The sequence below is a fragment of the Artibeus jamaicensis genome, unplaced genomic scaffold (genome assembly GCF_021234435.1).
Source record: "Artibeus jamaicensis isolate MK-2021 breed Jamaican fruit bat unplaced genomic scaffold, CSHL_Jam_final scaffold_833, whole genome shotgun sequence".
NCBI classification, from domain to species: domain Eukaryota; kingdom Metazoa; phylum Chordata; class Mammalia; order Chiroptera; family Phyllostomidae; genus Artibeus; species Artibeus jamaicensis.
In genome coordinates, this window is record NW_026522056.1 from 5,311,340 (window position 1) to 5,336,996 (window position 25,657).

General features: G+C 38.4%; 1 protein-coding gene across 1 annotated transcript; it reads right to left on the reverse strand.

The window, feature by feature from the left end:
- Positions 1-256: 256 nt before the first annotated feature.
- Positions 257-25,502, reverse strand: POLB (DNA polymerase beta). The gene is made up of 14 exons (XM_037142485.2): positions 25,356-25,502; positions 24,968-25,025; positions 22,327-22,393; positions 18,824-18,898; positions 18,172-18,230; positions 16,688-16,737; positions 14,518-14,569; positions 12,893-12,947; positions 12,470-12,542; positions 9,652-9,722; positions 7,054-7,140; positions 2,072-2,136; positions 1,466-1,605; positions 257-500 (listed from the first exon to the last, which is right to left on the reverse strand). The coding sequence occupies exons 1-14, from the start codon at positions 25,414-25,416 to the stop codon at positions 406-408; spliced, it is 1,008 nt and encodes a 335-aa protein (XP_036998380.2). The 5' UTR covers positions 25,417-25,502; the 3' UTR covers positions 257-405.
- Positions 25,503-25,657: the final 155 nt, after the last annotated feature.

A 25,657-nucleotide genomic window follows, 5' to 3' on the forward strand; every position in this document is an offset into this window, starting at 1 on the left:
ATACTGAACTGTCTCCAGGAAGACAGTCTCTGGGTGTATCGAACTGACCAATTTGTAATCAGTTAATTAGAAGGAAAGGAAGAGGGATAGGTATGTTGGTTCATAGTATAAGGGCAGAAGATGAGAAATAAAAAGGCCCACTAGAGATCTGCTGTCATCTCATCTCTTAATTCTCTCTAGTAAACCCTTAGTAAAGTGAGATCAAAAATGTAAATTTACACATATTTTCTAATAAAATCAGGACAAGATCATCTGATAACAGTACAAGAGGTTTTATTGACTACGGTGCAGACTCAAGCATGAAGAAGAAACAATCATTTAAAAACACCAAAGACCCTCACATTGCAAAGGGTAAGAAATAAATTAAGACTCCTGTTGGGCTGTGCCTGGGAGGAAGGGGAGGCCTCATTCACTTCGGTCCTTGGGTTCTCGGTATTTCCACTGGATGTAGTCAAATATATCTTTCTCACTATCCACCGGCAGGGGTTCTCCAGCAACTCCTGCAGGTGACAGACAAAAGAAACTTACAAACCAGATTCAGGACTGACGTTTTATGGGACACACTTTCAGGGGAAAAAATGATAACCAAGTCACTGAGAGAAAAGATACTGACTGCCCCACACCCCACGAGCTTGTGTCACATGCCAGCCAGCACTACAAAAGGAACCTGAGTGTTCCCACTACCGCCTTGGAGGTGACCCTAATCATGCTTCTCCTCTGCTGGATCTCTGCTGTGGCCATCGTGTATTATGTAAAATACTCTCATTAGTTCCTTGCAACTCAGAATGTGGCTCCTAGACTAGCAGTACTGGTGTCCCCTGCAAGCTTACTAGAAATGCAGAATCATGGGCCACACTGTAACCCCCCCAGGACCTGCATTTATGGGGTTTGTGCATGGTCTGCACACACTGACAGGTGAGAAGTACTGTCCTAGTCTATACCAAGGATGAAAGCCAGATTTTATAATTTTAGGACAAAATAACAAAATCTTCATTTTCCTAGTAGAGAACAGTAAACCACACAGTATATTGGTGGGAGGAGGCAAAGCAAAGATTAAGCAATTCTTGCTCTTTAAACTTTAAAAGCATGGGCCGAAGCTACTAGATCTGGCCTGGTACCAAAAGCAATGATACCTGGGCTCACCAGAAGTCTTGAAGGCACATTTAAAGAAACCAAACACTTAGATCAATACTTTCTTTTTTTACTGACCATCATAGGTAGAAAGAATTTAATCCACTCTCATAGAGCTAATTATTGCCACTGCGGGTCTGGGTACACACACGGTTGGAGCCCCTGGCATTGCCCGAGGGCAGACAATACAAAGAAACTACAATGAACTGGCACAGATAGTTACTTAAAGGCTTTTTAGAGAAATCAAAGCTGCTAAAACAAAATACTGTGTCTTTGAGAATAACTCTCCCCCCAGAGGACTGGGATTGTCTAAGGGACGGACACACATGCTCACCGGTGACTCCTAAAGGACGGATCGAGTACTCATTGATGGTGAAGCCCTTTTCTAGGGCATGAGCTCTCATGTTCTTATTGAAAATATCGCTCCCAGTGAAATACAGAACGCCACAGTAATACTGATCCTTGGGAATCAACCTAAAAAAAAAAGCTGTACATAAGTTTTCTACTACACATTTTAAATTTAGCAAAAATAAGACTCTTAAAATCAATACGGTATATAGTACCTAAAATAAGTATGTGGCCAAATAACCTGACCTTGTTAGGTAGGCCATTCCAACTACCCTAAGCTTGCAGCATTGGCTTTAGTACGCTATGCTGTGCAAAAGGTGTGGGGAAATGAATCACTCATTACAGCTGACTTTCCCCAGGAGGGAAACTGCTCTGGCGCTGCGGAAGGCATCATGGGGAGATGGACAGCTAAAGACAACAGATTCTGCAGACAGTTATTGTTTGTATATTTTCAGACTACACAGTCTATAGCTGGAATATATGGCACTTCAGAATAAAAATGAACTCTAGACATTGATGTGAATTTCAAGATATATGGGGGGGGGGCAGGTTGGAGAAAAGGAAAAAAATAATAGGCCAGCCACAAAAATACCTGATATCAATTCTTCTGTGTGGATATTCCTTTCCATCATTTTTACTGGGAAGCTGGCAAACACCCTAAAATGGATATTTAAAAGAATGCTTAAAGATGTTTTTAAATGCAAGGCTTCATTTTAATTAAATATTGTTAAGTGTGAGGTTATATTCATTTTAAATGGAGGCAGTTTTCAAATTTGAAGCTTTTTGTTTTGTTTTGTTTTTTTTGTTTTCAAAAGGTCTTTCAAATATTTTCCTGTGTGGTTCTTCACTAGCCGGGCCCCCACTCCCCCACTGCTGATGTTGTCTACGATGTCGGGGCGGGGAAGCCACCAACACTGCAACCCACAGCCTGGGCAGTCCCCGGAGCTCTTTAAATGTTCCAGAGAGCTCTCCAGCTAAAGATCAGTGCAGCACCTGCCAGGCAATGCTAACAATCTCATCAAAAGTGGTATTTCCATCATGCTTAATGTGTTTCTTGCTTCTTTCTGCTTCTCGGTGGTTCTTTGAGGGCTCTGATAACCAGGGCAGAGGTAGAAGGCACTACCTCAGTTTGGGCCTGCCTATTCTGAATGGTCAGTTTCACTGTAACCCTCAAACCCTTCCACTCATCGGTGGCTTTGGTGATGTCATCACCAACCTCCTTTTGGAGACAGGCCCCAAAAGGCCGATCTTGAGGGCCAGGGCAGACGTGGCACCAACTTTCCCACAGTGCACCTCAGGGGTACAACTTTGATCTCCTTGGGGTCTAACTTCAGTGGCAAGGTGGAGGCGGCTGGCGTCAGATGAACCCAGACTTGGGCAACCAAAGAAAGTTGGTTGCACCATAGCCTCCTCCAAGCCAGAGGCCAAAAAAAGCCAGATTCAGAGCACTTTTAACTTAGTTTTTCTAGACACTATATATTATCGCTGCTTCCCTATTATACTTCATAACTAAAGAGCTACATGAAACAGCAGGCAGGGTGTGAGGATCGGCCTTTCTGAGATTATACAACAATGAGCTGATCAAGGAAAGTATCGATCACAAAAGATAGAGACCAAAACAAACCAAAACAGAAAAAGCAAATTGGAAGAAATGATTATGCAGGAAAAGGAAAACAAAAATCTACAAGTAATATTTCTAAATAAGAAGAGATATTCCATCCGTGAAATGAGGGCAGAATACTACAGAAAAAGAACATTTAAAGAAAAGATTTAAATCAACATAAAAAACATGATAGCAAAAGTAGAAGAGTTTGAAACCGTAGAAACCTCCCAGAAATTAGAAGACAGAAAGATGAAAAATAATAAAAATTTAAAAGATAAGAAAATGAGGGGAGGCCCTGGCCAGGTAGCACAGTTGGTCAGACAGTCATCCTGACACGCCAAGGTTGTGGGTTCAATCCCCAGTCGGGGCACATACAAGAGTCAACCAGTGAATGCATAAATAATAAGTTCAACAACAAATTGATGTTTCTCTTCCCCCTCTCTCTAAAATCAATAAATTTAAAAAAACCAGGGGATCATTTTCTTCTTTCTCTACAAGTGAGTTTTCGTTATACTTCTACAGTTTTCAAATAGGTATTTTCAAGGTCTGTTTTGTTATCTTTTCCTTTTCCAGAAAAATGGGCAAAAATTCTGAACTAGTCAACCACCCAAAAATATGTAAAAAAACTAAAAACATCAACAAATTTCAAAATAAAAATTTCAAATGCCATATTCTAAGAAAAATGTGCAAGTGACAGGCTTCTGGTTCTACAAAGTAGTTGAGTGGGTACAAATGTCACTAAAAGCCATCCATTTTCAGCCAGCAACATAGAAAAAATAAAATCTAAAAACCAAAATGGGTATTTTCTTCAGCTGTTGCTACAGCTGCAAGATTAATGCACCTGTTTATCTTCAAAATAAGAAACCCGCCTTCTTAGGCACTAACCAGCTCCAACTCAACCTTCAAATGGGTCAGAAACGACTGCCATCTGGCATCCCTGTGAGGCATCACCTTGGGGACGGAGATGGATGTTTAGATGCCACAGGCATCTATGGCATCATTGCCACAGGCAATGACCTTACTGTTTGTCACAGCAGTAACAGGATTTCATCCAAAGACCCTGTTCCCTTCCTCAAGGCTAATTTTATTTCCTGCACTTTTTCTGAAGTACTAATGTTAAAGAATTTCTCCTGTTCATTGCAAATTCTTTACTATAGACTGGATTGGTTTAGTTTGTCATTTCAATTATGTAGCTTCATGTGAGTGTCCAAAATATAGCCCCTCCCACTTCCTCAGGGGACCCAGGGTACCTTCTGCTTGTCCCCTGAATCCTTACTGTAGTAGATATTTCATAGGAAAGCATCCAGAGCCAAACTTGCACAAAATACTAAAATCTGAATGGTACTCATCATATATAAAGCAAACAGGCATCTAAATGCAGAGAGAATTCTTTTTTTTCCTTTCAAATGTTATATTTAAGGAAGAATAGCTTAATTATCTAAAGACCATAATTTTACAAGAAGATCCAGAATAATCCTGGCTTCCCTAAGGTTTAATTACTATTAAAGGAATTAATGTCTTGAAAATAACTTGAAAAACACACAAATGGCCATATGTTTAATATTATTTAGTCAGTGGTTACAGCAACACGAGGTTTTGAAATCAAGTGGACTTAGAATGAGAAGGGTTTATTGAGCATTATAAATTGAATTCATTTTGCAGCCAACTTTCTTTCAGAAATCTAAAGATCTTAACTTCTTTGGATATCTCTGCTAAAGTTCATGCACTCAGGGCCACCGCTCTCTCTCTTCCCCCAGGTATCTGCTCGGCTAAATCCCTTACCTCGGTCTTCTCCCCAGTTTCGTCCTCTCCGCCCCTGACCATCCTATGGAATATTGTCTCCTGCATGTCCATCTCCCCATCTTTTTTTTAAACTAGTACTCGCCTATTATCCTAGCCTAACACATTGTACAATTTACCTATTTTTATATTCATTGTTATCTTTCAGTCCTTTCCCTTACTCCCAAAATGTAAGTTCTAGTTCAAGTTGCTGATATATGCCAAGCTCCTAAAACAGTGCCTGGAATGTAGATGTTTAATAAAGATTTGCTGAATTGACCTTCTCATCCTATTGATGCTCATTCACACCATTTTGTTCTTTCATATGGTTAACAATGAAGTCTGAACTGGCCTCCTCTGCGGCAGTCACCAGGATTTGGCTGCCCATGCACTCCCAGGCAAAGGTCTTCTCTTGTCTGATGGAGCAATTAACTACAATAACCCACTTCCACCACTTTCGGCCAGTCTTTAAGTTCACATATACTTGGCTACCCACCTTTCCTTTTCAGGCGACACCTAGCTCACCATCTTGTATTCTTGCTAGCTGCATTACTACAGCCTCTGTTGGTTTTTCCTCTAGATCGCTATTTGAGCACCAGCAGAACTGTAAAAAAAATGCTTCTGCTGTAGTATTGCATAAGCACCTCCCACCTGGCTAACTGAAAGCAGGTGGTGCACTACCCCCATAGGAGCCCCAGTGCCTTTCAGAGATGACTAGTGGGGAGGAGAGGTGGGCCAGAGAGGCCCCCGGAACACGCCCAGGCACACAAGGACACTCCTACTATGGGGAAAAAATCCAACTCGTCTTGCTCATATCATTTTTAGGGTTTTATCTTACTGAGTGTACTTTAAATGTAAGATTTATGCACATTCATTTTGAGTGAATTAAAATCATTCTAAATTTTAAAAGGATGTCCATGGAGCATATATAAACCTTATTTTAAATAGGATCTTATGTGTGTATATACTTTTGGACACAGATTCAGGAAAAGAGATAATATATTTAATTCCCAAAGACTGACTAGAATTTTTATTTTTACCATTCCTGAAGTTCTTTTGAAAACACTGATAAAGTGTGACCAACATAGGTAAATACACTTTCATAGCCCATTAAAATCACCAGGCTGGACTTAATAACATATTTTTATATGATTAAATATATATAACATAAAATTACCTTTTTAATCATTTTTAAGCATGCAATTCTATGGCATCAAGTACATTCATACTCCTATGCAACTATCACCACTGTCCACAACTTCCAGAGCTTTCTCATCTTCCCCGAACAAAATTCTGTACCCGCTGCACAGTGACCTCCCCGGCCCTGGCAGCCACCATTCCACTTTCTGAGTGACAGACACACCTTGATCATCTGTCCCAACCATCATCGACTGTTGGTGAACTATTATCAAACTCATGCACGAGACCTGCTAGTTCTAGCAGGTCTATGCTCCACAAGCACAGTCTCTGTCCTTCCAGTCACACAACTAGGGAAAAGCGGGGCACAGAGCAAAGGGATGCAAATGATGTATGTTCAAGTAATCAGTAGAATAAAAGTAAGCCTTTATTACCTTAGTCCTAGATTTCTATTTGCCTTCCTGCCGGTTTTTACACAGGGCCATTTATTAATCTGTTTTAATCCATTTGCCATTTGTCTTGAATCTTTACATTTTAATTCCCTAGGAAGACGACAGGATTTTGACAGTTCATCATGACGGGTTCCACTTTGCAAAATCTCACAGGTGTGCTTCCCTCCACAAAGTCCCCTACCTGCCATTCCACGTCACATGCCTCTTCCCCTGTGTGTTCTATCACACACCTGACTCCTTTCCTTTCTTTGGTATTGTAATAGAGTAATAATCTTGAATTTTATTGGAGAATTCTGAGTCAAAGAATATGAAAACATTTGCTATTTTGGGAAAAACACATATCAAAGTCCTTATGGGTATTTTGAAACAGATCATGCCTAATGATCTATCCCAATGGCACAGATATTACAAGTGGGGAATCTAAAACAAAATTCTTTACTAAAATATCCTGAGATTAGCATTCTGCTAGTTCTTCTTCTCTAAGATCTCAAGGATATTTACTGAATGTAATATTAAGCTATAATGAGGTCACACACAACCATTACTGAACAGTCTTTAAGGTGATTTTTTTTCCCCAACGTGTTAACTCAAAAGAGTACTTACCATGAATTTTGTTTCACCTTTAGACAGAGTATCTGTAATAAAACAGACCTTTTGTAACTGCTCCACAACACGATGTAACAACTTTGGCTGTAGAATCACAATTAGGAAATAAGAAAAAGAGCAATTACTCAATTACTCTGCTACAGCAAGAAAACATTTTTAACACAAGTTTTCTGATTATCTGTGGAGAAATGACTATTTTCCCATGTTCTAAGTAAATACTTTTTCTTCTAACAGATAATTCATCTTATTAAATAAAACTTATTTTTATTTTTTTTTTACTTTTTTTAGTGTAGCAGTTTATTTTATTATTTTGTTTTTTTACTTTATTGATTATGCCATTACATTTGTTCTATTCCCCCTTCATTCCCCTCCACCCTGCACACCCCTCCCCCCACCATTCCCCACCCCTTTAGTTCATGAACACGTGTCTCAAGTTCTTTAGATTCTATATTTCCCCTACTATTCTTACCCTCCCCCTATCTATTTTCTATCTGCTGTCTATGCTACTTATTTTCTGTACCTTCTCCCCCTTCTCCTTCTCCCACTCCCCTGTGGCTAACCCTCCATGTGATCTTCATTTCTATGGTTCACTCCTGATCTAGCTGTCCTCTTAATTTGCTTTTGTTTTAGGTGTGGTTGTTACTAACTGTGAGTTTGCTGTCCTTTCACTATTCATCTTTTTTTATCTTCTTTTTCTTAGGTAAGTCCCTTTAACATTTCACATAATAAGGGCTTGGTGATGATGAACTGCTTTAACTTGACCTTATCTGAGAAGCACTTTATCTGCCCTTCCATTTTAAATGAAAGCTTTGCTGATAGAGCAATCTTGGTTGTAGGTCTTTGGTTTTCATGACTTGGAATACCTCTTTCCAGCCCCTTCTTGCCTGTAAGGTCTCTTTTGAGAAATCCGCTGACAGTCTGATGGGAACTCCTTTGTAGGTGACTGTCCCCTTAGCTCTTGCTGCTTCTAGGATTCTCTCCTTCATTTTAATTTTGGCTAATGTAATTATGATGTGCCTTGGTGTGTTCCTTCTTGGGTCCAACTTCTTTGGGACTCTCTGAGCTTCCTGGATCTCCTGGAAGTCTATTTCCTTTGCCAGATTGGGGAAGTTCTCCTTTATTATTTGTTCAAATAAGTTTTCCACTTGTGGCTGTTCCTCTTCCCCTTCTGGAACCCCTATAATTCTGATGTTGGAACATTTAAAGATGTCCTGGAGGTTCCTAAGACTCTCCTCATTTTTTTGAATTCTTGTTTCTACATTCTTTTCTGTTTGGTCATTTTTTCCCTCCTTCTGGTCCACTCCTTGGATTTGAGTCCCAGTTTCCTTTTCATCACTATTGGTTTCCTGTGTATTTCCCTTCATTTCAATTAGTTTAGCTTCCATATGTACCTCTAGTTTGTGACTAAAATCAACCAGTTCTGTGAGCATCCTGATCACCAGTGTTTTGAACCATGCATCTGAAAGTTTGGCTATTTCTTCATTGCTTAGATTTATTGGCTCTGGGGCTCTGAGTTGTTGTTGAGCCATGTTTTGATCTGTTCGTGCCTGTTAGGTATGAGGAGCAGATCCTTAGTTGTTCACCAGGGCGGGGCCACCCAGGTCGCTGGTTTGTGATGCTGTATGTGGGGGTGGGGTCAGAGAGGGAGCAATGGTGGTCCTCTCCAATCGCCCGGCCTGCCTCACTGCTTGCCCCTGCCTGTTTATCTGAGTGCAAATGTGTGAGCCCACTGCCCTGCACCGGGGCCAGCGCCTTCTGTCTCAGTGCACTCACTGGTTTATCTGCGCGCAAATGCGCGACCTCAGACAGCCAGCCCTACCGCGCCTTCCCATAGCTACCCTGCACCTGGGATCCGTGCCATTGCACGCTGCACGGGTTGGGGGATCGTTTTTGCCCGACCTGCTCCTCTGCTGGCTTCGCCCCTCTCACTGGTTTAGCTGAAGGGTTCGTATTGTTCGATTTTCTGCGGTTTGGTTGCGTTCATTGTTGTTAAAAGTTTGTTGTTTTTAGATTTGGTTGTGCGAGGAAGCAAAGTGTTTCCACCTATGCCTCCATCTTGGCAGAAGTACAAACTTATTTTTAGATACCATCATCGTTCACCAATATCATGATACTCCTAAACAAACATTATTTGTGTTTATCTATTTCATTACTTCAAAAAATTAGCTGCTTCATCTTTAAAAAGCATATACTCCAAAATAAAAAATATTTTGCCTTCTTGGGTTTTCTAATAAAGGTGAAGTTTTTTTAATTCACTATTTTTTAATAGAAAGATGTTCCTTTAATGAAAGCCTAAATATCATATGGGCTATTTCTAAAATGTCTATGATAGACAATAAATCATTCTGGAAATATTTTACTAAATTTCACCTTTTTCAAATGTTGGATTGTTTTCCCAGTTCCTCGTAGAAAAACATGTATCCCTTTTAACAACTTACTTTGCCTTTCACATAATTCAATCAGTACGTAACACTTCAACTGACTTTTCAGAAAGATTAAAACAAAAACTTATTCTGAAAATATCCAACTGTCATTTAGAAAATGATATTTGCTGCTATGTAAGATTGATCACATTGATTATAAATTCCAAGGTACCTGTTTATTTGATTCAGAGGTAAAACTTGGGTGGGTCAAAAGAACATCCATGTCACCACTGGACTCGGCACCTAGGACAACAAAGAAACATATGGAATTCTTCATGCAAATATCTATCAGACAAACAGAACCGAGGTGAAGACACGCAGAGAAGGACCTTACTTCCCATAGCTTAATTTTCTATTTCACTGTGCTTCACATTCAGAATTAGTTAAAGGATTTCAATTTTCTGTCCAACTATTCAGGTATATTGATGAAAACAGCAGAATCTAGTATAACAATAGTAACTGACATTAGATATTGCACATAAACAGTTAATTTAACATACTAAAAATGAACTTAAGTATTCAATAGAGTAAAAATTACATTTAAAAATAGCTTCAAAATATATCTACAAATACTACATATTTAATCATTTCAAATTAAACAATGAGCTTCAACTCTATAAAGGTTAATCAGAAAACTCATTTCAATTCTTATGACCAAATTTATTTAATGAATATTGATAAAATTTACAACTGTAGCGTCATGGATAGGAACATAGCACATGATAATGACTTAGGCTTACATTTGGGTCCCTACTTTAAAACAAGTAACTTCACGCAGGTTACATACAGTTGTTTAAACCTTTCTTTTACTATAGAATTTCCTTGATTTAGATTTTTTTTCAGTATTGCAAATGAAGACTGCATATTCCTTTGGACCTCACTTTCCTTATTTACAAACTACTAAAAACTACCTTACAGGCTGTTGTGCAACCAAAGAAGAACATATGTAACAGCATCTAGGATAGTACCTGCCGTACAGTTGGCATAAAATCACCCTGTTTATTACCTCTTCTTTTCATTTTTGTAATATAATATTTGTAAAAAATACTCCTGGTCCCTGAGGATCCAGCAGTGCCTCTGGACCACGGTCCTACCCATCAGCAATCTTAACCAGAGACGGATAAACATAAAGAAGACTGGATGGAATATGTGCTGATCCCAGAACATTCATGAAAGCTATTTCAACAATAAAAAATTTATTGACTTTTCTTCTCACTTCTTTCTCCTCAAAGATAAATGTCTTCCACCATCTACCTACCACCAAAATGTAAGACTTTATCCATTAAAAAAACAAAAACAAACTACTTAAGCAAATAAATAGGAAGCAACCCCAGGGCCCATTAACAGAGGACTAGATAAAGATAAAATATGGAATATCCACCCCATCATATGTTATGCAGATACAAAAAGGAATAAGAAGCTCTCTATGTACCAATGTGGAAAATCTCCAGGATGTATTTTTAAGTAAAAAAAGGTACACTACTGCGTATACATTACATTACTGTAGTGAAAGAGAGAGAAGGAAACCCAGAACATACATGCACATTTACTACCTTTACAAGTAGCAACACTGAAAGAGTAAACAAGACAGTGGCTGCTCATGGGTCAGTGGTGGGAGGGAATGAAGACAGTAAACAGGGATACAGGAGAAGAGAGACTTCTTAGTGTGTATCTTTTTTATACTAAAGCACAAAACCATATAACCTACTGAATAATAAATAAAAGCAGAAAGAAAATAAAAATGTATAAACCCAGAATGGCTGTCATAGTCAAATGAGCATGCGTGTGACTTGCTGTGCATCAAAGTCTACGTGTTGAAAATACTGATTCCAAGGCCTCACCCAAGGAAACTATTATTTAATAGGTTTATAGCTGGAAACAGCAATGTGTATATTTTTAAAAACTAGATGTTTCTGATGCATGGACAGACTTGAACACTTTGTTAACTTTATTTTTTTAATATTTGGTTTTTTTTCAGAGAGAGGGTACGGGAGGGAGAAAGAGGGGGAAAAACATCAATCGACTGCCCCTTGCACACCCCCAACCAGGGGACCTGGCCTACAACCCAGGCATGTGCTCTGACTGGGTATCCAACTGGCAATCTTTTGCTTTTGCAGGCCAGTGCTCAACCCACTGAGCCATACCAGCCAGAGCACAACTTGTTAACTCTAATCCTCTCATTCTGCAAATATGGAAAACAGGATGTGGAAAGACAGGTTTACTTAAAATCATACAGTGATAAATTTAGACTGAGAACCCAGGTATTTTGGCCCTAATCAAATGCTCTTTTTATTTATCAGCAATTACAGACTTAGTCCTTTTCTCTCCCCAAATATACATTCTTACAGCAGCTACCTAGAGAATTTCTTATAGACCATCACCTACTTCCAAGCAAAACTCCAGAGATGGCCAGAGATTCAACCAGATATCTATTCTAAAAGTTTTACATAAAGGTTTTCTATTCTAATTGCTAAAGTTTTTATTTTTAAACTTAGGTTACCCTTCCAAATTTTTGAAGCAGTACAAGACCCAAGATGATGTGGTTCTTGCTTCGCTGGTATTCACATAGTAAATGGAGATCTACACAAGCTGGTTGTTGTGACAATTGGTTTTGAACTGGTAATTCTGAGATATTATTTTTAGACTAATTACAGAAAACTTAAAAAATACAAAAAGTAAAACAAAACTACCCACAGATTCACTAGCATCTAGCCAGACAACAACTATTAGGATTTTAACATACTCATAAGTATTTTATAATTTTATTTAAAATTAGTCACTTAAATATCATTCTGTAATAAATTCGCTTTAAATTTTCTCTAATTTTTCATATATATATTTCCATCTATAAATAAATAAACTTAGCCAATACAACTGGATCTTAGTAAATCTGTTAAGTAACACAAATTACATCTCTTTAATTCATGTTTTTATGTATATTAGACAATTTTAACATCAAGACATGAATAACCTAAGATTAAGCATATTACCTCTCCTGAAACTGCCACATACTGTAGCAATGTATTCAGAATCCACTTTTTTAACTTCATTTAGTACAACGTCCTAGAAGAAAAATCAAGTCATTATTCTAAAAATGGATTTTCACCAAATGGCATCGTCAATTCTTTTTTTCAAAATAGTCAGGTATTGCATGTTTTTTTCCAAAATTTTATTCATTTATTTTTAGACAAAGGGGAAGGGAAGGACAAAGAGAGGGAGTAAAACATCAATGTGTGGTTGCCTTTCACGAGCCCCCAAGTGGGGACCCAGCCCACAATCCAGGCATGTGCCCTGACTGGGAATCAAACTAGTGACCCTTTGGTTCACACATCAGCACTCAAGTCCACTGAGCCACACTAGCCAGGGCGACACTGTCAATTCTAATCAAAGAATACAATTCAGCACACTCTTACTTGCATTTGTAACATCTCTTCACGAGGAATTCTTTTCTCAAAGTCCTCAAAATATCTATAAAGACAAAACAGATAGACAATATTTTATGACATTTAAAATCTTCTTAAAAACTACATTTCCTATCCTATCAAAAGTCCTTATACAATCAGATCATTCAAAAATCAAGGTTAAAATTCATTAAGACAATAGTAAAATTGGGAATGGGGAAGGTTTATTCCTTAACTTGGATCAAAATCCCTAAGTGTCATCCTTTCTGATATTCCAGATATTCTATCTAAACTTACTTACAAGTAAACTTCACATTCACATATCAAGAGTAAACAAATACATATTAGTGCATTTGCAAATTAGACTCCTCCCTATTGACAAATCAAGAGAATATAGTTTATTGCCCTTAAATCATGTAAAATTATTGTATTTCAAAATATTCTGGTAGGATCCTGCAACATGAATGAACCCAGACACTATTCTAATTCAAAGAAGCCAATCACAAAAGACCACATATTGCATAATTTTATTTATATGAAATGTCCAGAATAGGCAAATCTACAGAGCCAGAAAATAGAATAGATTAATGGTTGCCAGGACTTTGGGGTGGGGGGGAGGGATGGGGAGAAAAGGAGAGTGACTGCTCATGGGTGTGGGCGCTTTCTGAGATAACAGAAGCACCCTAAAACTGACTGTAGTGATGGCTGTACAACTCTGGGAATATGCTACAATCAGTGAACTGTGTACTTTAAATGGTAAATTGTATGGTATCTGAATTATACTTTAGTAAGATTGTTATAAAAACATTATCTAAGTGAAACATTATCCATGAAATGACCTGGTCAAAACTAATTCTCAAAACTAAGTTCTTCATATCTGTTTACTATGTAAATGCAAGGAAAGTGAGGACTATATTATCCTGGGTCACTTACTTGCTCAGAGTTTTGGAAGGCAGTGTAAGTTTAAAATATTATGGAAAGGTATCACCAGGAAAGTTTGGGTTATTAGGGCTGAATCGCCAACAAGACTACACGGAGACTAGAGGAAAGATGTATGCCCACACCTGTACACAGCTTACTCACTGTGCAATTTAAATTGTTAGAAAGGGAGTTCCTGATTATATCTGGCACACAAAATAACAGCCAATCCTGAAATACAACATGCCTATTAGTTATTCCTTTACTGTTACTTAAATCTTTGGTATTTTTCTTCTTCTTTTTTAATTTAGTGTTTAAGGTTCCTGTCGTATCTTCGGGGGTAGACTCTAAACTTCTCAAAAACTACCCTGAGCCTATGTGCTTCAGCCAGACCTCATGCAGTGCTTCGTGTAAGAAAGCACGAGGTAAACACACACTGACTGCCTGATGCGCTCGGTTCTACGTGTTTTCAGAAGACGCTCCCTGCTCAAGTCCAGAGGATGAGGGAAACACTTAAAACAAGCAGACAAACTAGAAAGCTAAAACAAAACACGTTAATATAGGCATATTCTCTATTGGAGTGTGCAACAAATCTTAGCATTTCTAAATAGAAAAATGGTTTTTTAGCCAAGTTTGAAGAATTGTTATGATGTATGGAAGAATGCCATAAAAATTTTTCCTTTACATCTCCAGTGTCAAAATAAAATTTGCCACCTTACTTTAGTCCAATTCGCTGATGATGGTTCAATTTATCTTCATTTTTTCTGAGATCTGTTTTTAAAAAATGGTAAATTCAGTGATCTTTTTATAAAGAACTATAGCGCTAAAAATCCTGTTGAAAGGAAAGGTGTTATATTTATTTCTTAAAAAAGTCATATCATAACAACATATCTTAAATCTAAAAGTGACTCAGCCCCACTCGGACGTTCCGTTAACTGGACACGAGGGCAGGAGGAAGCCTGGTCAGGGAGGCAGCGAGGCAAGCAACGCCTCTGAAGCAGCTCCCTCGGTCAGCCTCATGCCACATGAGCTCTCTCTGCAAATGCATCTTTATGATACAGAGAGCACTTAATGTTTCTCATACATGCATTTACACAAAAAATACTAAAGCACATGACTGAAATGAAACAAGTATTGAGTTTGTTTTAAACAATACATATCAACAGTTACATTACATATCTGTGAACTGTGAATATACAAACCATTACAGTAGATCCTTCACACTCCCAAGGGATGCAACTGAATATCTTTGAGAAACAAATGGCTTTATTTGTTTATTTGCTTCTTGACTACTTTATTCAATACTTGACTCATATAAACCATATATGCCACAAGCAGAAAAGCACAAACCCTGAGATGCAGTGGTAGAGTTCACTGTCTATCCAAGTGATGCACATAAATTCTTAGAAATATTACTAATTAATCATGCCTCTTAAGAGTTGGTTACTATTTTTAAGCATTTTAGTAGGTACCGAGCATTTTGCTAAGTGATTTACATACTGAAGACCTTATTTCATCAAATCACGAGATAAAAAAATACCATTTTGTCGCTCAGAAACTGAGGCACCAGGATCGTGCATTCTAAGTAGTGGAGACTAGATTCACATCTGGTCAGTCTCTAAAACCTGTCTGTCTAGCCACTGGGTGTTGCTTATAAGCAGTTGAATGAATGTACAAGTATTAAATCCCAAATGCCACAGTAAGGTACTACAATGGATTTATTTATATAGTATATGTGCTCAAAATGTATGAAGAAATAAGTTATGTTTAAAGGATTTCTCTATTAAGCTTAAGAAAAATGTTCCCTAATTACTTAAGTTCTACTTTAATCACTTCTTTGAGCAAAAATTCAACAAGCATTACGAGCCTCCTACTGAATTTTTCTCAATATACATAACTCTGCTTTAAGCTGAACATGTAGGACTTTATTGTCTAAAATTTTATTGAAGAAACAAAAGCAATTTAACTCATCTAAAAATCTGCAAATGAAATAATTGCCTTAAAACCAAAAAGCTGCCCTGGCTGGTGTAGCTCAGTGGATTGAGCGCGGGCCTGCGAACCAGAATATCGAGGTTCGATTCCCAGTCAGGGCACATGCCTGGGTTGCAGGCCAGTTCCTTCCGAGCAGGGAACGCATGAGAGGCAACCATACATTGATATTTCTCTCCCACTCTTTCTCCTTCCCTTCCCCTCTCTCGAAAAATAAATAAATAAAATATTTAAAAAAACAAACAAAAAGCTGTTCTAGCCGGGTAGCTCAGCTGGTTGGAGCATAGTCCCAATGTGTCAAGGTTATGGGTTCGATCCCGAGTCAGGGCACATACAAGAAGCAATGAATGAATGCATAAATAAGTGGAACAATAAATTGATGTTTCTCTCTCTCTCTAAAAATCAGTGAGAAAAAAAAGCCACTTCTTGCTCTTCTTTTCTTCTGAGTTACAAACCTAAACATGCTCAAGATGGGACTATAAGCTAGTCCTCTTAAAAAAAATTAGTGATGAATGTTGGAATTTTTAAAAAAGATTTTATTTATTTATTTTTAGAGAGAGGGGAGAGGAGGCAGAAAGAGGGCAAGAGAAACATCGATGTGTGAGAGAAACATTTACTTAATTGCCTCTCACACGTGTCCCAAACGAGGACCAGGCCCACAACTATGGCAGGTGCCCTGACTGGAAATCAAACCATGACCTTTCACTATGCGGAGGACACCCAACCAACTGAGCCACACCGGTCAGAGCTAAGCCACTCTTTATATTTACTCTCTTCTGTAGAGTTAAAATGAAAACATCATATGTATCTACTAACTGGGAAATGGTTTTTCAAGTTCTAGCTCCTCAGAGCATCTATTAGTTCATCAGGACAATGTTTACTCTGGAATTACAAACTCACCTTCTAATGTTTTAATTCCTTCATCGACAAACTTCCTTGCAGCAGATGGACTACAAAGAAAAAAGTATCTCAAAATTCAGGAAAACTCAGGATCTTGGAACAAATAACCAATTATGCCTTCTCTTGTCAAACATAAAGAGTTATTATTGAGCTAAATAGGACCTGCTAAAATGTTGCATGGTGAGTTTGGTAGAGATCAATTTCATCTAAAGAGAAGAATTCTTAAAGCCTCAATTCAGGAATACAACCACAAAGGTAGACATGAAAAAGATGTGTAAACAGCTAGGTGTCATTGATGCCCATGTGCTTTATTCATAAAAGACATATAGGCACTTGAAAACTGTTCATTCATTCATGAGATTTACTGGAAGGCTATATAGGCCAGATATACTTCTAGGTGCTAAAAATATAACAGGAATAAACAAATAAGGGCCCTAGTCTTATCTACTCACATTCCAGTGGGTACAGACAATAAATACATATATAAACAAATATTAAAATATCCAATAGTTGAATTAAAATAGAATATAGTATGACAGAGTGGCTAGGTACTACTTTAGATCGGGTGGTAAAGAAAGGCCTCTGAGATGATATTTAAACTGAGACAGGAATGACAAAGGGCCTTTTTACAGAAACCGTGTGGCACAGAAACTGACATTCATGCAAGGAAGGCAATGTGACAGAAACAACAGAACTGAAAAGGAAGTCGGGAGACAGAGGTTCTAATTTTGATTCTGCCACAGTTATCTCACTTTCGGTAATCAGTCTTCTTGCCTGGGAAAAGAGGTTAATAAAAGAGATGCCCTTAAAACAACTTTTAACTAACATTTTTATAAAGGCCTTGGGTCAAACTCATTTTCAGCAGAGTAGGTTTAAAACTTTAATCTATTTTAGAGTAATTTTCATAAAAATGTTGCCATTTAAAGGACTGCTATATATTTAAAGAATGTCTCATTCCATGAAGATGACAGTTCAGTAAAACATAGCCGTAATGTTTCAATGTGCATCTTTACTATGTCTAGTGTCAAAGAAGCCTCTATTCATGCTAGTTTGAATTTTAAGATAAAGATTCCTTCACTAAAAAATGTTTGCGGGCTAGTTTCAAAATCACAAGATACTCTGCTAGATGCCATGGAAAAAAGGCTTAAATGCTTAAGGTAAACATCATGCTCAGAGAGGCAAGTGAGCTTTAATCTGGAGGAAGTAGTAGTACACAGAGCAAGTGGAGTTTGGAGGACGAAGAGATTCTTTCTGGCTGGGGAATTAAATTGGTTTCATAAAGGGTCTCCTTTTGCCTTGGACAGATGGGGCTTCCACAGTAAAGGCACCATCCAAAGAGCCAGCCTCACACACGTGAGCTATATGAGCAAAGGCATGAGGGGGAAAGGCACAGGTTTTGAAGGGAAACAGCACACACTTTACTTTGGCTGCCATAAAAATATTAAACCAACCCTACTTGTGTCTGCTTAAAAAACAGTTCATACCCAATGCCAGTAACTCGAGTCAGGAAATTGATAGATGAACTCGTATCATCCTGCCGAATCTTTAAGGGGAAAAAAAAGCATAACAATAATTTAGGAATGCTTTGAGGACTCAAGTGATCTTACTGGAAATATGCCAGTCTGCTGAGAGACCTGAAGCACCACTTACATGAGTCTGTAGGGTTCCTACAGAGGTATTCATATACAACGCACACAGCTTTAAGTAATAACAGAGCAGCTGAAGATGTCTCATCTCTAATTTATCCAATACTCTTAAAAGGCTTATATATAAAAAATCAGAACTGATATAATTATTACCATCAGGATGAAATAAAATCCTAAAAATGCTTGGGAGAATTTAAGCATAGAAATTCTAAAAGACAACACATTTTAATCAGAGCTTAATCTCCCTCCTTAATGGTATTGAAAATAAGGAGATAATTCTATCATATATGCTAATCTCTTAAATGCCACATAAATGAAGTGAACATTTTATAGAATGTTCAAATTTTTAAGAAACAGAACACAAAGCCCTCCTCCCTTTTCCTGCAGAGCCTCACCAGCGAAGAACTCTGCAGCGGTGCTCCGCAGAGTGGGGCTGCCACAAAGACGGACATCAAAATCAAACACACAAATCAGTAAGTTGAAATTTTACCTTTTCCAGTTTACGCAATTTTCCAGTTGCTAAAAATTCATCAATCTTTTCAGCAATTTTTGTTCCTACTCCAGGCTACATAAAAAATTAAAAATACAGACGTCATACTAATAGAATGTTTACCAAATCACTAAAAAATAAAGTACAAAATGAGAAATGCAAAACAAACGATTGTCACATGACCAGTTTTGAAACAAAGGATAAAGATAATTGAGCCCTAGTAAAAATGTAAAATACTTAAATGACTGACAAGAGAAACCCTACCAAAAACAATTCTAAATGCCTCACTTTTTAAAAACTAACTTTTACTGTAGAAAAATTAGAAAATAGAGTTGCATAAAAAAGTATTTAACTTGTTAATTTCTTCGCTGAAAATTTAAACTGTAATAACCTTGTAACTTAGTATCTGCTATATACTGACTGTTTTTGTTTATACACATAGGTAGATTTACTATATATGTATATATACAGTTTTCTTTCAAAAACAGAATCATACTGCTTTGTGAAATAAAAATACATCGTGAGCAGATTTCCTTACAAATAAATACAACTACGATAATCTTTAATGGCTCCATAAACATATCACTGTTTAAATGTACTGTAATTTACTAAACAAATACCCTACAGGTGAACATTTAGATGGTTTCCAGTTTTTAATATTATAGCAATGCTGTCATAAACTTCCTCTACAACAGAGGTTCTCAAGCTTTTGCATACATCAGCATCATCTGTGTATGTTAAAACACACACTGCCAAGTCCCACCTTAGAACTTCTAATTCAAGAGGGTGCATTTCCAGCAGTTCCCAGGTTATATAGTTGATGCCGCCCTGGGAGCCACACTTTAAGGACCACTGCTCTAGGTTTTAATAGTCCGACATGGCAGGCAGCAGCCACAAGGGACAATTTTAACCTTTCATTAACTGAAATTAAAAATTCGACCCCTTGGTCACACTCACCACATTTCACGAGCTCACCAGCCAAATGTGGCTCATGACTGCCATTTTGGACACCAATGCTCTAGAATATAAGTCCTAAGAGAGCAGAGAGCCTGTCTTTTCAGGAGCTCAGCTTTATCCCTAGCACCTGAATGAACACCTGATACACAGGTACTCACAACTTATGAACTAGCAAATAAATCCTTGTATACATGTATCTCTGCTGGTTTCCTTAGTATAAATTCCTCAAAGTGGAACTGCTGGGACATTCTGCCCACATTCTGCCACACCACACAACAACCAACATTTTGATCAGTAGTAAATGAGTGTTTTTTCCCCACATCTTTATTCATACTGCATATTACACTTGATAATTTCACAGGCATTATACAGTACCTTGTTTTAACTTGCAACTCTGATTACTCATGAAGTTGAACTTTATTCATGCTTAAATGTTTAACATATATGTGACAGCTATTTCCTTCCCACCATCTCTCAGCCCTAAGTTCACCCTGCTACATCTTTTTTGGTTTGTCTGTTTTGTTTTTCTTTCTGTACTTTTCTTCTTTCTTTTTTTGCCCTTTTTATTCTTGATTTATTTAATAGTTAATAAGTGTCCTAAGACTACTGAATGCATATTCAAGTTTTGAAAATAGCAAATACCAGATAGAAATGAAAAATACTTAGTAAGAATAGATTTGAAAAGGGACAGTGCTCAGGTTTCTCATCTTATATATCAGAAGATACACACGGATCTAAAGCAATTTAAGTCCCAGCTATTTTCTACACCTAATGTTAAGGAATTAAAGGCAAAATACTCATTCTGGGAAGTTCAGACTCCTGGAATTACTCAAATTGAGTGCTGAGAAGCACTCAAATGCACCAGAAAGTAGGTCTGTTTAAAAATAATGGTGAAATGGAATAAAGATGAGATTTTCATATTAAGTCCAATCTTATGCAAAAACAAATTGGGGGTACTTCTGTGTTCTTTTTAAGGATATGCCACAAATTCAGATTTGGGATGAAGTGCATCAGAGCTTGACGGAAGTCTGCCTCTAATAAATGATCAGGCTATTTCCAATTAACATAAAAAAGGAAATTCAGTGATGATTAAAGGGGAACAGAATGAGAGAAGTGGCTCCTGAGGTTAACAGTGGGCCAGTTCGCCAATACAGAAACTTAGAATTAAAATCTAATGCATTTCTAACTTGCTTGGCTAGTCTATCTGAGGAGGATATAATGATGTTGAGAACTATTATGGCACAAAGGATTTAAAACCCTGACACCAGAGCGTGATTTGTAATAAATTCAGGATGAAGATGACAAGACTAATGTCGATAATCTGTCATTTAGTCATAAGAAATACAAGATTTATGGTAATGTTAGGACTCTGAAGGATGAAAATATAAGGACAGTTATAGTTTACTCTGAAGGCTCTCATGGGAAAATTAAGGACAATCAAATACTAAAAGACTTTTATGAATCAAATGGATAAAGAACAACAGAAGAAGGTGAAAACTATCAGGACCTGGACTAATCAAAAGCCATGTCAGTTTGACATCTTTAAGAAAAAAATGAATTAAATATAGTCTTTAATTCTGAAGAACTCAGAATCTTTTAGTGAGATTAGATGAGGCAGAATGTGATTATCAATAGGTAAACTTTCCCACAATATTCTTAACTATATTATTACAAACGACCAAGAGATGTGACCTTCTAGAAACTGCGACACTACTAGCATATGGGGCTTTACGGAAATTACAGAGGATAGAGCTAAATGCCATAATATACAAAGGGGGTTAATCATGCGCTTATTAATACGTAAAATCTCTTTGGGAACATTAAGTCACCTAAGTCCCTACACCCTGGATCAAAAAAAGGTAGCTGGGGACCAGATGTGCTGGTTCTACTGTCAGCACACTCCTCTTCAGGACCACACTCAAACTGAAAATAAGTACGTGCATATATGGAGAAAGTAAAGAAAGAAAATTATAATTACCTACGTTTAAAAGTCTTTAAACCTACCCCGCCCACAATGAAAACACTCTGAGCTTGAAAAAGTCTGCTTGACACTCAGTTATTAACAACCACACCTAAAACAAAAGCAAACTAAGCAGACAGCTAGATCAGGAGCAGAACCATGGAAATGGAGATCACGTGGAGAGTTAGCAATGGGGGGGGTGGGGAGAAGGTACAGAGACTAAGTAGCATAGATGGTAGGTAGAAAATAGGCAGGGGGGAGGGCAAGAACAGTATGGGAAATATAGAATCTAAAGAACTTGTGACACATGGACATGAACTAAAGGGGGGGAATGGGGGGAGTGGGTATGCAGGGTGAAGGGGAATGAAGGGGGGGGAATGGGACAACTGTAATGCCATAATCAATAAAACATATTTTTTTAAAAGTTTGCTTGAAACAGAATAAATATTATTCCAAGAAATCAGTAACAGTGAAATCTGCCTGTGTGGGTCCAGGCAGCTTCAAAGAGGCAAATTTTGTTTTATGGGAGCCCACCAAATCTGTACATTTATGAACCCTTCAAAATCAACTTGCTCATTCAACTTACCAATTTCTTAGCTTCTGCTCCACTCTTTATTTTGTGTGGGTACTTTGCTATCACAGATGCTGCTTTTCTATAAGGAAAAAAAAAGAAATTAGAAATTAAAAATCCAGCAAGGTCTTAGTTTTTCTTAAACTGAAACACACATACAAACAAATATGCAGCCTAAACTTTCACCAAGATGATTTTCCACATCTGTGTAAAACTTATAAAATACACAGATGAGCTGAGAGACCACCCGTGCCTCTAACTTTTAGAAGGGTATTTTGAAAATCCTCACATTGATAACATGATCTTAACTGTCTATGTAAAACTAGGGAGATTCAGGAAATAGTGGCATTTCCTTTTGGGATTAAGTGGAAAATATCACTGGGCCTTTGTTAATAGCTAGTTTTTGGAAATTATTCATAACTTTTTTTTTAAATTTTTTATTTACTTATCTTTAGAGAGGGGAAGGGAGGGAGAAAGAGAGAGAAACATCAATGTGTGGTTGCCTCTCATGTGGCCCCGACTGGGGACCTGGCCTGCAACCCAGGCATGTGCCCTGACCGGGAACTGAACCCGAGACCCCTTGGTTCACAGCCCACACTCAGTCCACTGAGCTACACCAGCCAGGGCTATTCATAAGTTTTTAATAAAAATGTGTCACTTAGTATTCAGACTACTAGAGACCCAACTGGCTAATGGATGGCTATTTTTAAATTCATGGTTTAAAACTGCATTCCCCTATGTCCTTAATAACAATTTTTTTTTCATTGCTCCCATTTCAGTTCCATATAAGGCAAGTGACCTGTATTTCTTGACCATCTCCACACATATCCAGCTCAGTAATCTGGTGACAGATGGGGCACACCCTGGGAACACACTGATGGTATCCTGTCTATAATTTCTATGCTAAATGTGGTTTAATGTTGATGCTGATAAATAGCCATGATATATCTAAGTCTAAAGCATAAATATTGGATGGTCTTTGGAGTCTTGGCTTGCACATATAAACCTTTAGACTAGGATTTCAACTTATCTATTAGCACAATACTAATCAGTCTGGAAAGGTAGGTTGAGGGCAGTTTGTGAAGAGAATTGTTTCAGTAAAGGCAAGTAGTTTCAGATCACTGGCACTATGGGGCAAAGCCTAAAAAGGAAGAATTAGATTATGAAAGGTCTTTTGTATGCCACAATGCTTTTAGGCTCTAGCGGGGTAAAGAAGAAATATTTAATTAGTTGATATGGAAGAATGACAAGATAACATAACTATTTTCAAAAGAATATTTTGGCCACAATCAAGAGAAATGTGTATTGGGAAAGAGAGGAGCATACAGGGGGTTACCTGCATTTCCAGACTTATTTCCCACTCAGACCATAACCTTTAAGCAAACTGAATTTCTGACCTACTAGAAAATGCTATCCCCCTTCATGTTTCAATGCCTTGGCACATTATCAGTCCTATCTCTAGACTGTCCGTCCCCTCACTTATCCTTGATGGGTTTGTTCAAGACTAAATATTTTCTCTTTGAAACCTGCAATGACTCAAATTATAGGCTTGAATATCTCTCTGATTCCTGGATGATCAAATGCATGAATGACAGTATAATTTCTACAATGGAAGTCATAGGAGGTAAAAGAGAGAATGTAATCATTTTTTAATTACACTGGCTAGCTGGAAAGGGAAGGAGAGAATTGAGTTTAGTTTTGAAAAGATAAAGATAAAGGGAACAGAGACCTAAAAATCTGAAGAAAAGCCCAGTGAGATTTGGAGTCATTGATATACCAGTATCCAAAGCTACCAAGAATAGTAACATTGCCAGGCAAAGTATGAGAGTGAGAGAAGAGAGTGAAGGGCAGACCTCTGGGAACTACCAACATTAAAGGGTAGGAGAGAAGAGGTTAAGAACAGAAGGTGTGCCATCACTGAAGTCAGGGGTAAGACGTGAATGGAATGAGCTACTAGTGAATGTCAGAGAATGTCTCATCTTATTGATGAGACGGAGGTGAGAGCATTTTCAGAGGAATGGTAGAATGGAAATTTTACTGTAATATGATAACAAATGACAAAGAATTAAGAAGTCCAGGCAAGGAACAAAGATTATTCAAGAAGGTTAACTATAAAGTGGAGGAAAGGGGAAGTTAAGAAGATTGTTTTGTTTTTGCTTATAGGAACTGAGGGATTTGGACATGTTTAGAAGCTAAAGATCAGAAGCAGGTCGATGTGAAAATAATGTCTAGGATAAGGCCCTGGTGAGATGAACAAGGATGGGATCCAAAGAGGTGACAGAGTAAGACACAAACCGCATGAAAAAATGTGTTTCCTTGAACCACATCTATTTCACAGCACAGACCTCATCCACTGTCTTTTGTTATGGCTTAAAAGCAAACTGTATTTTCAGTAATTAATGTTTGATAAGAGGAAATCAGCCTATTTTCAGTAAGAATTGGGAATTGAACAGAATTGATCCTGCAGAGCTCTGCCCATGGTCTCCAAGAAAGATTGCAACCTTACTCCGTAAGGTTCCACCACAGAGTCAATGCCCTGTTGTTGCTTTTTTTCCCCTCTTCTTGCAGATGGTCCAAAGATCCACTAGCCCCTCAGCCCTTTTAACTGCCACACATCCTAGAACGCATGCTCCCAGAGATTGCTGCATCATCCCACCTGTAAGCATTGTATTTGTGGATGGCCTGGTTCACGTTCTTCTCAAAGTTTGCGAGTTCTGAAAAGGCAACAAGAGGATCGGGTGAACAAGAACCACGAGTAAGCAAACGAGAACTGAATTTCCCGTAAGGGAACGAAACAGCCTTTTAAAGGACGGTGACGCCCCACTCCTACACGGGCCAGACCAAAGGCAGCACAAGCGGTGACAGAGTCCCCAGCAGTGCTGACAACCAGCCACGGGGGCGGAAAAAAGGTCAGCACGGAAGACTACTCACTGCGAGAGGCGATCCCATCTACTGGGCTGTCGGGACGGGAGAGAAGGGAGTGAAAGCCATGGGGGGTGTGAGGTGGGGAGAAGAAAGCCAGCGGCCACCGGTGAGGTGCTAACCTGTGAGCATGTCGGTGATTCCCCCGTTGAGAGTCTCCTGTGGCGCTTTCCGTTTGCTCATGGTGGCTTTCACCCGAGAACCTCAGAGTGCACAGACCCAGGGACCGGCCCTCCTCTCCGAGCTTTAAGGAGAGGCAGAGACTTGGAGAGGAGAAGTAGGACCTGCCCGGCCGCTGAACAGCCGGCTTGACCCACTGAACAATGGCTGCCTCTGACAGGGGGCGCGGCGCACGGCGCACGGCGCACGGCGCGCCTGGTGACGTCACGATAGGAGGCGGCGCCGGCGCGGAGCTGGGACCGCG

Excerpts from the sequence above, each read along its gene's own strand:
- POLB (XM_037142485.2), bottom strand. The coding sequence starts at position 25,416 with ATGAGCAAACGGAAAGCGCCACAGGAGACTCTCAACGGGGGAATCACC. Across the intron at positions 14,570-16,687 it reads AGGAATTAAAACATTAGAAG|ATCTCAGAAAAAATGAAGAT; the intron begins GTGAGTTTGTAA and ends TTTTAAAAACAG. Across the intron at positions 1,606-2,071 it reads CACAGAAGAATTGATATCAG|GTTGATTCCCAAGGATCAGT; the intron begins GTATTTTTGTGG and ends TTTTTTTTTTAG.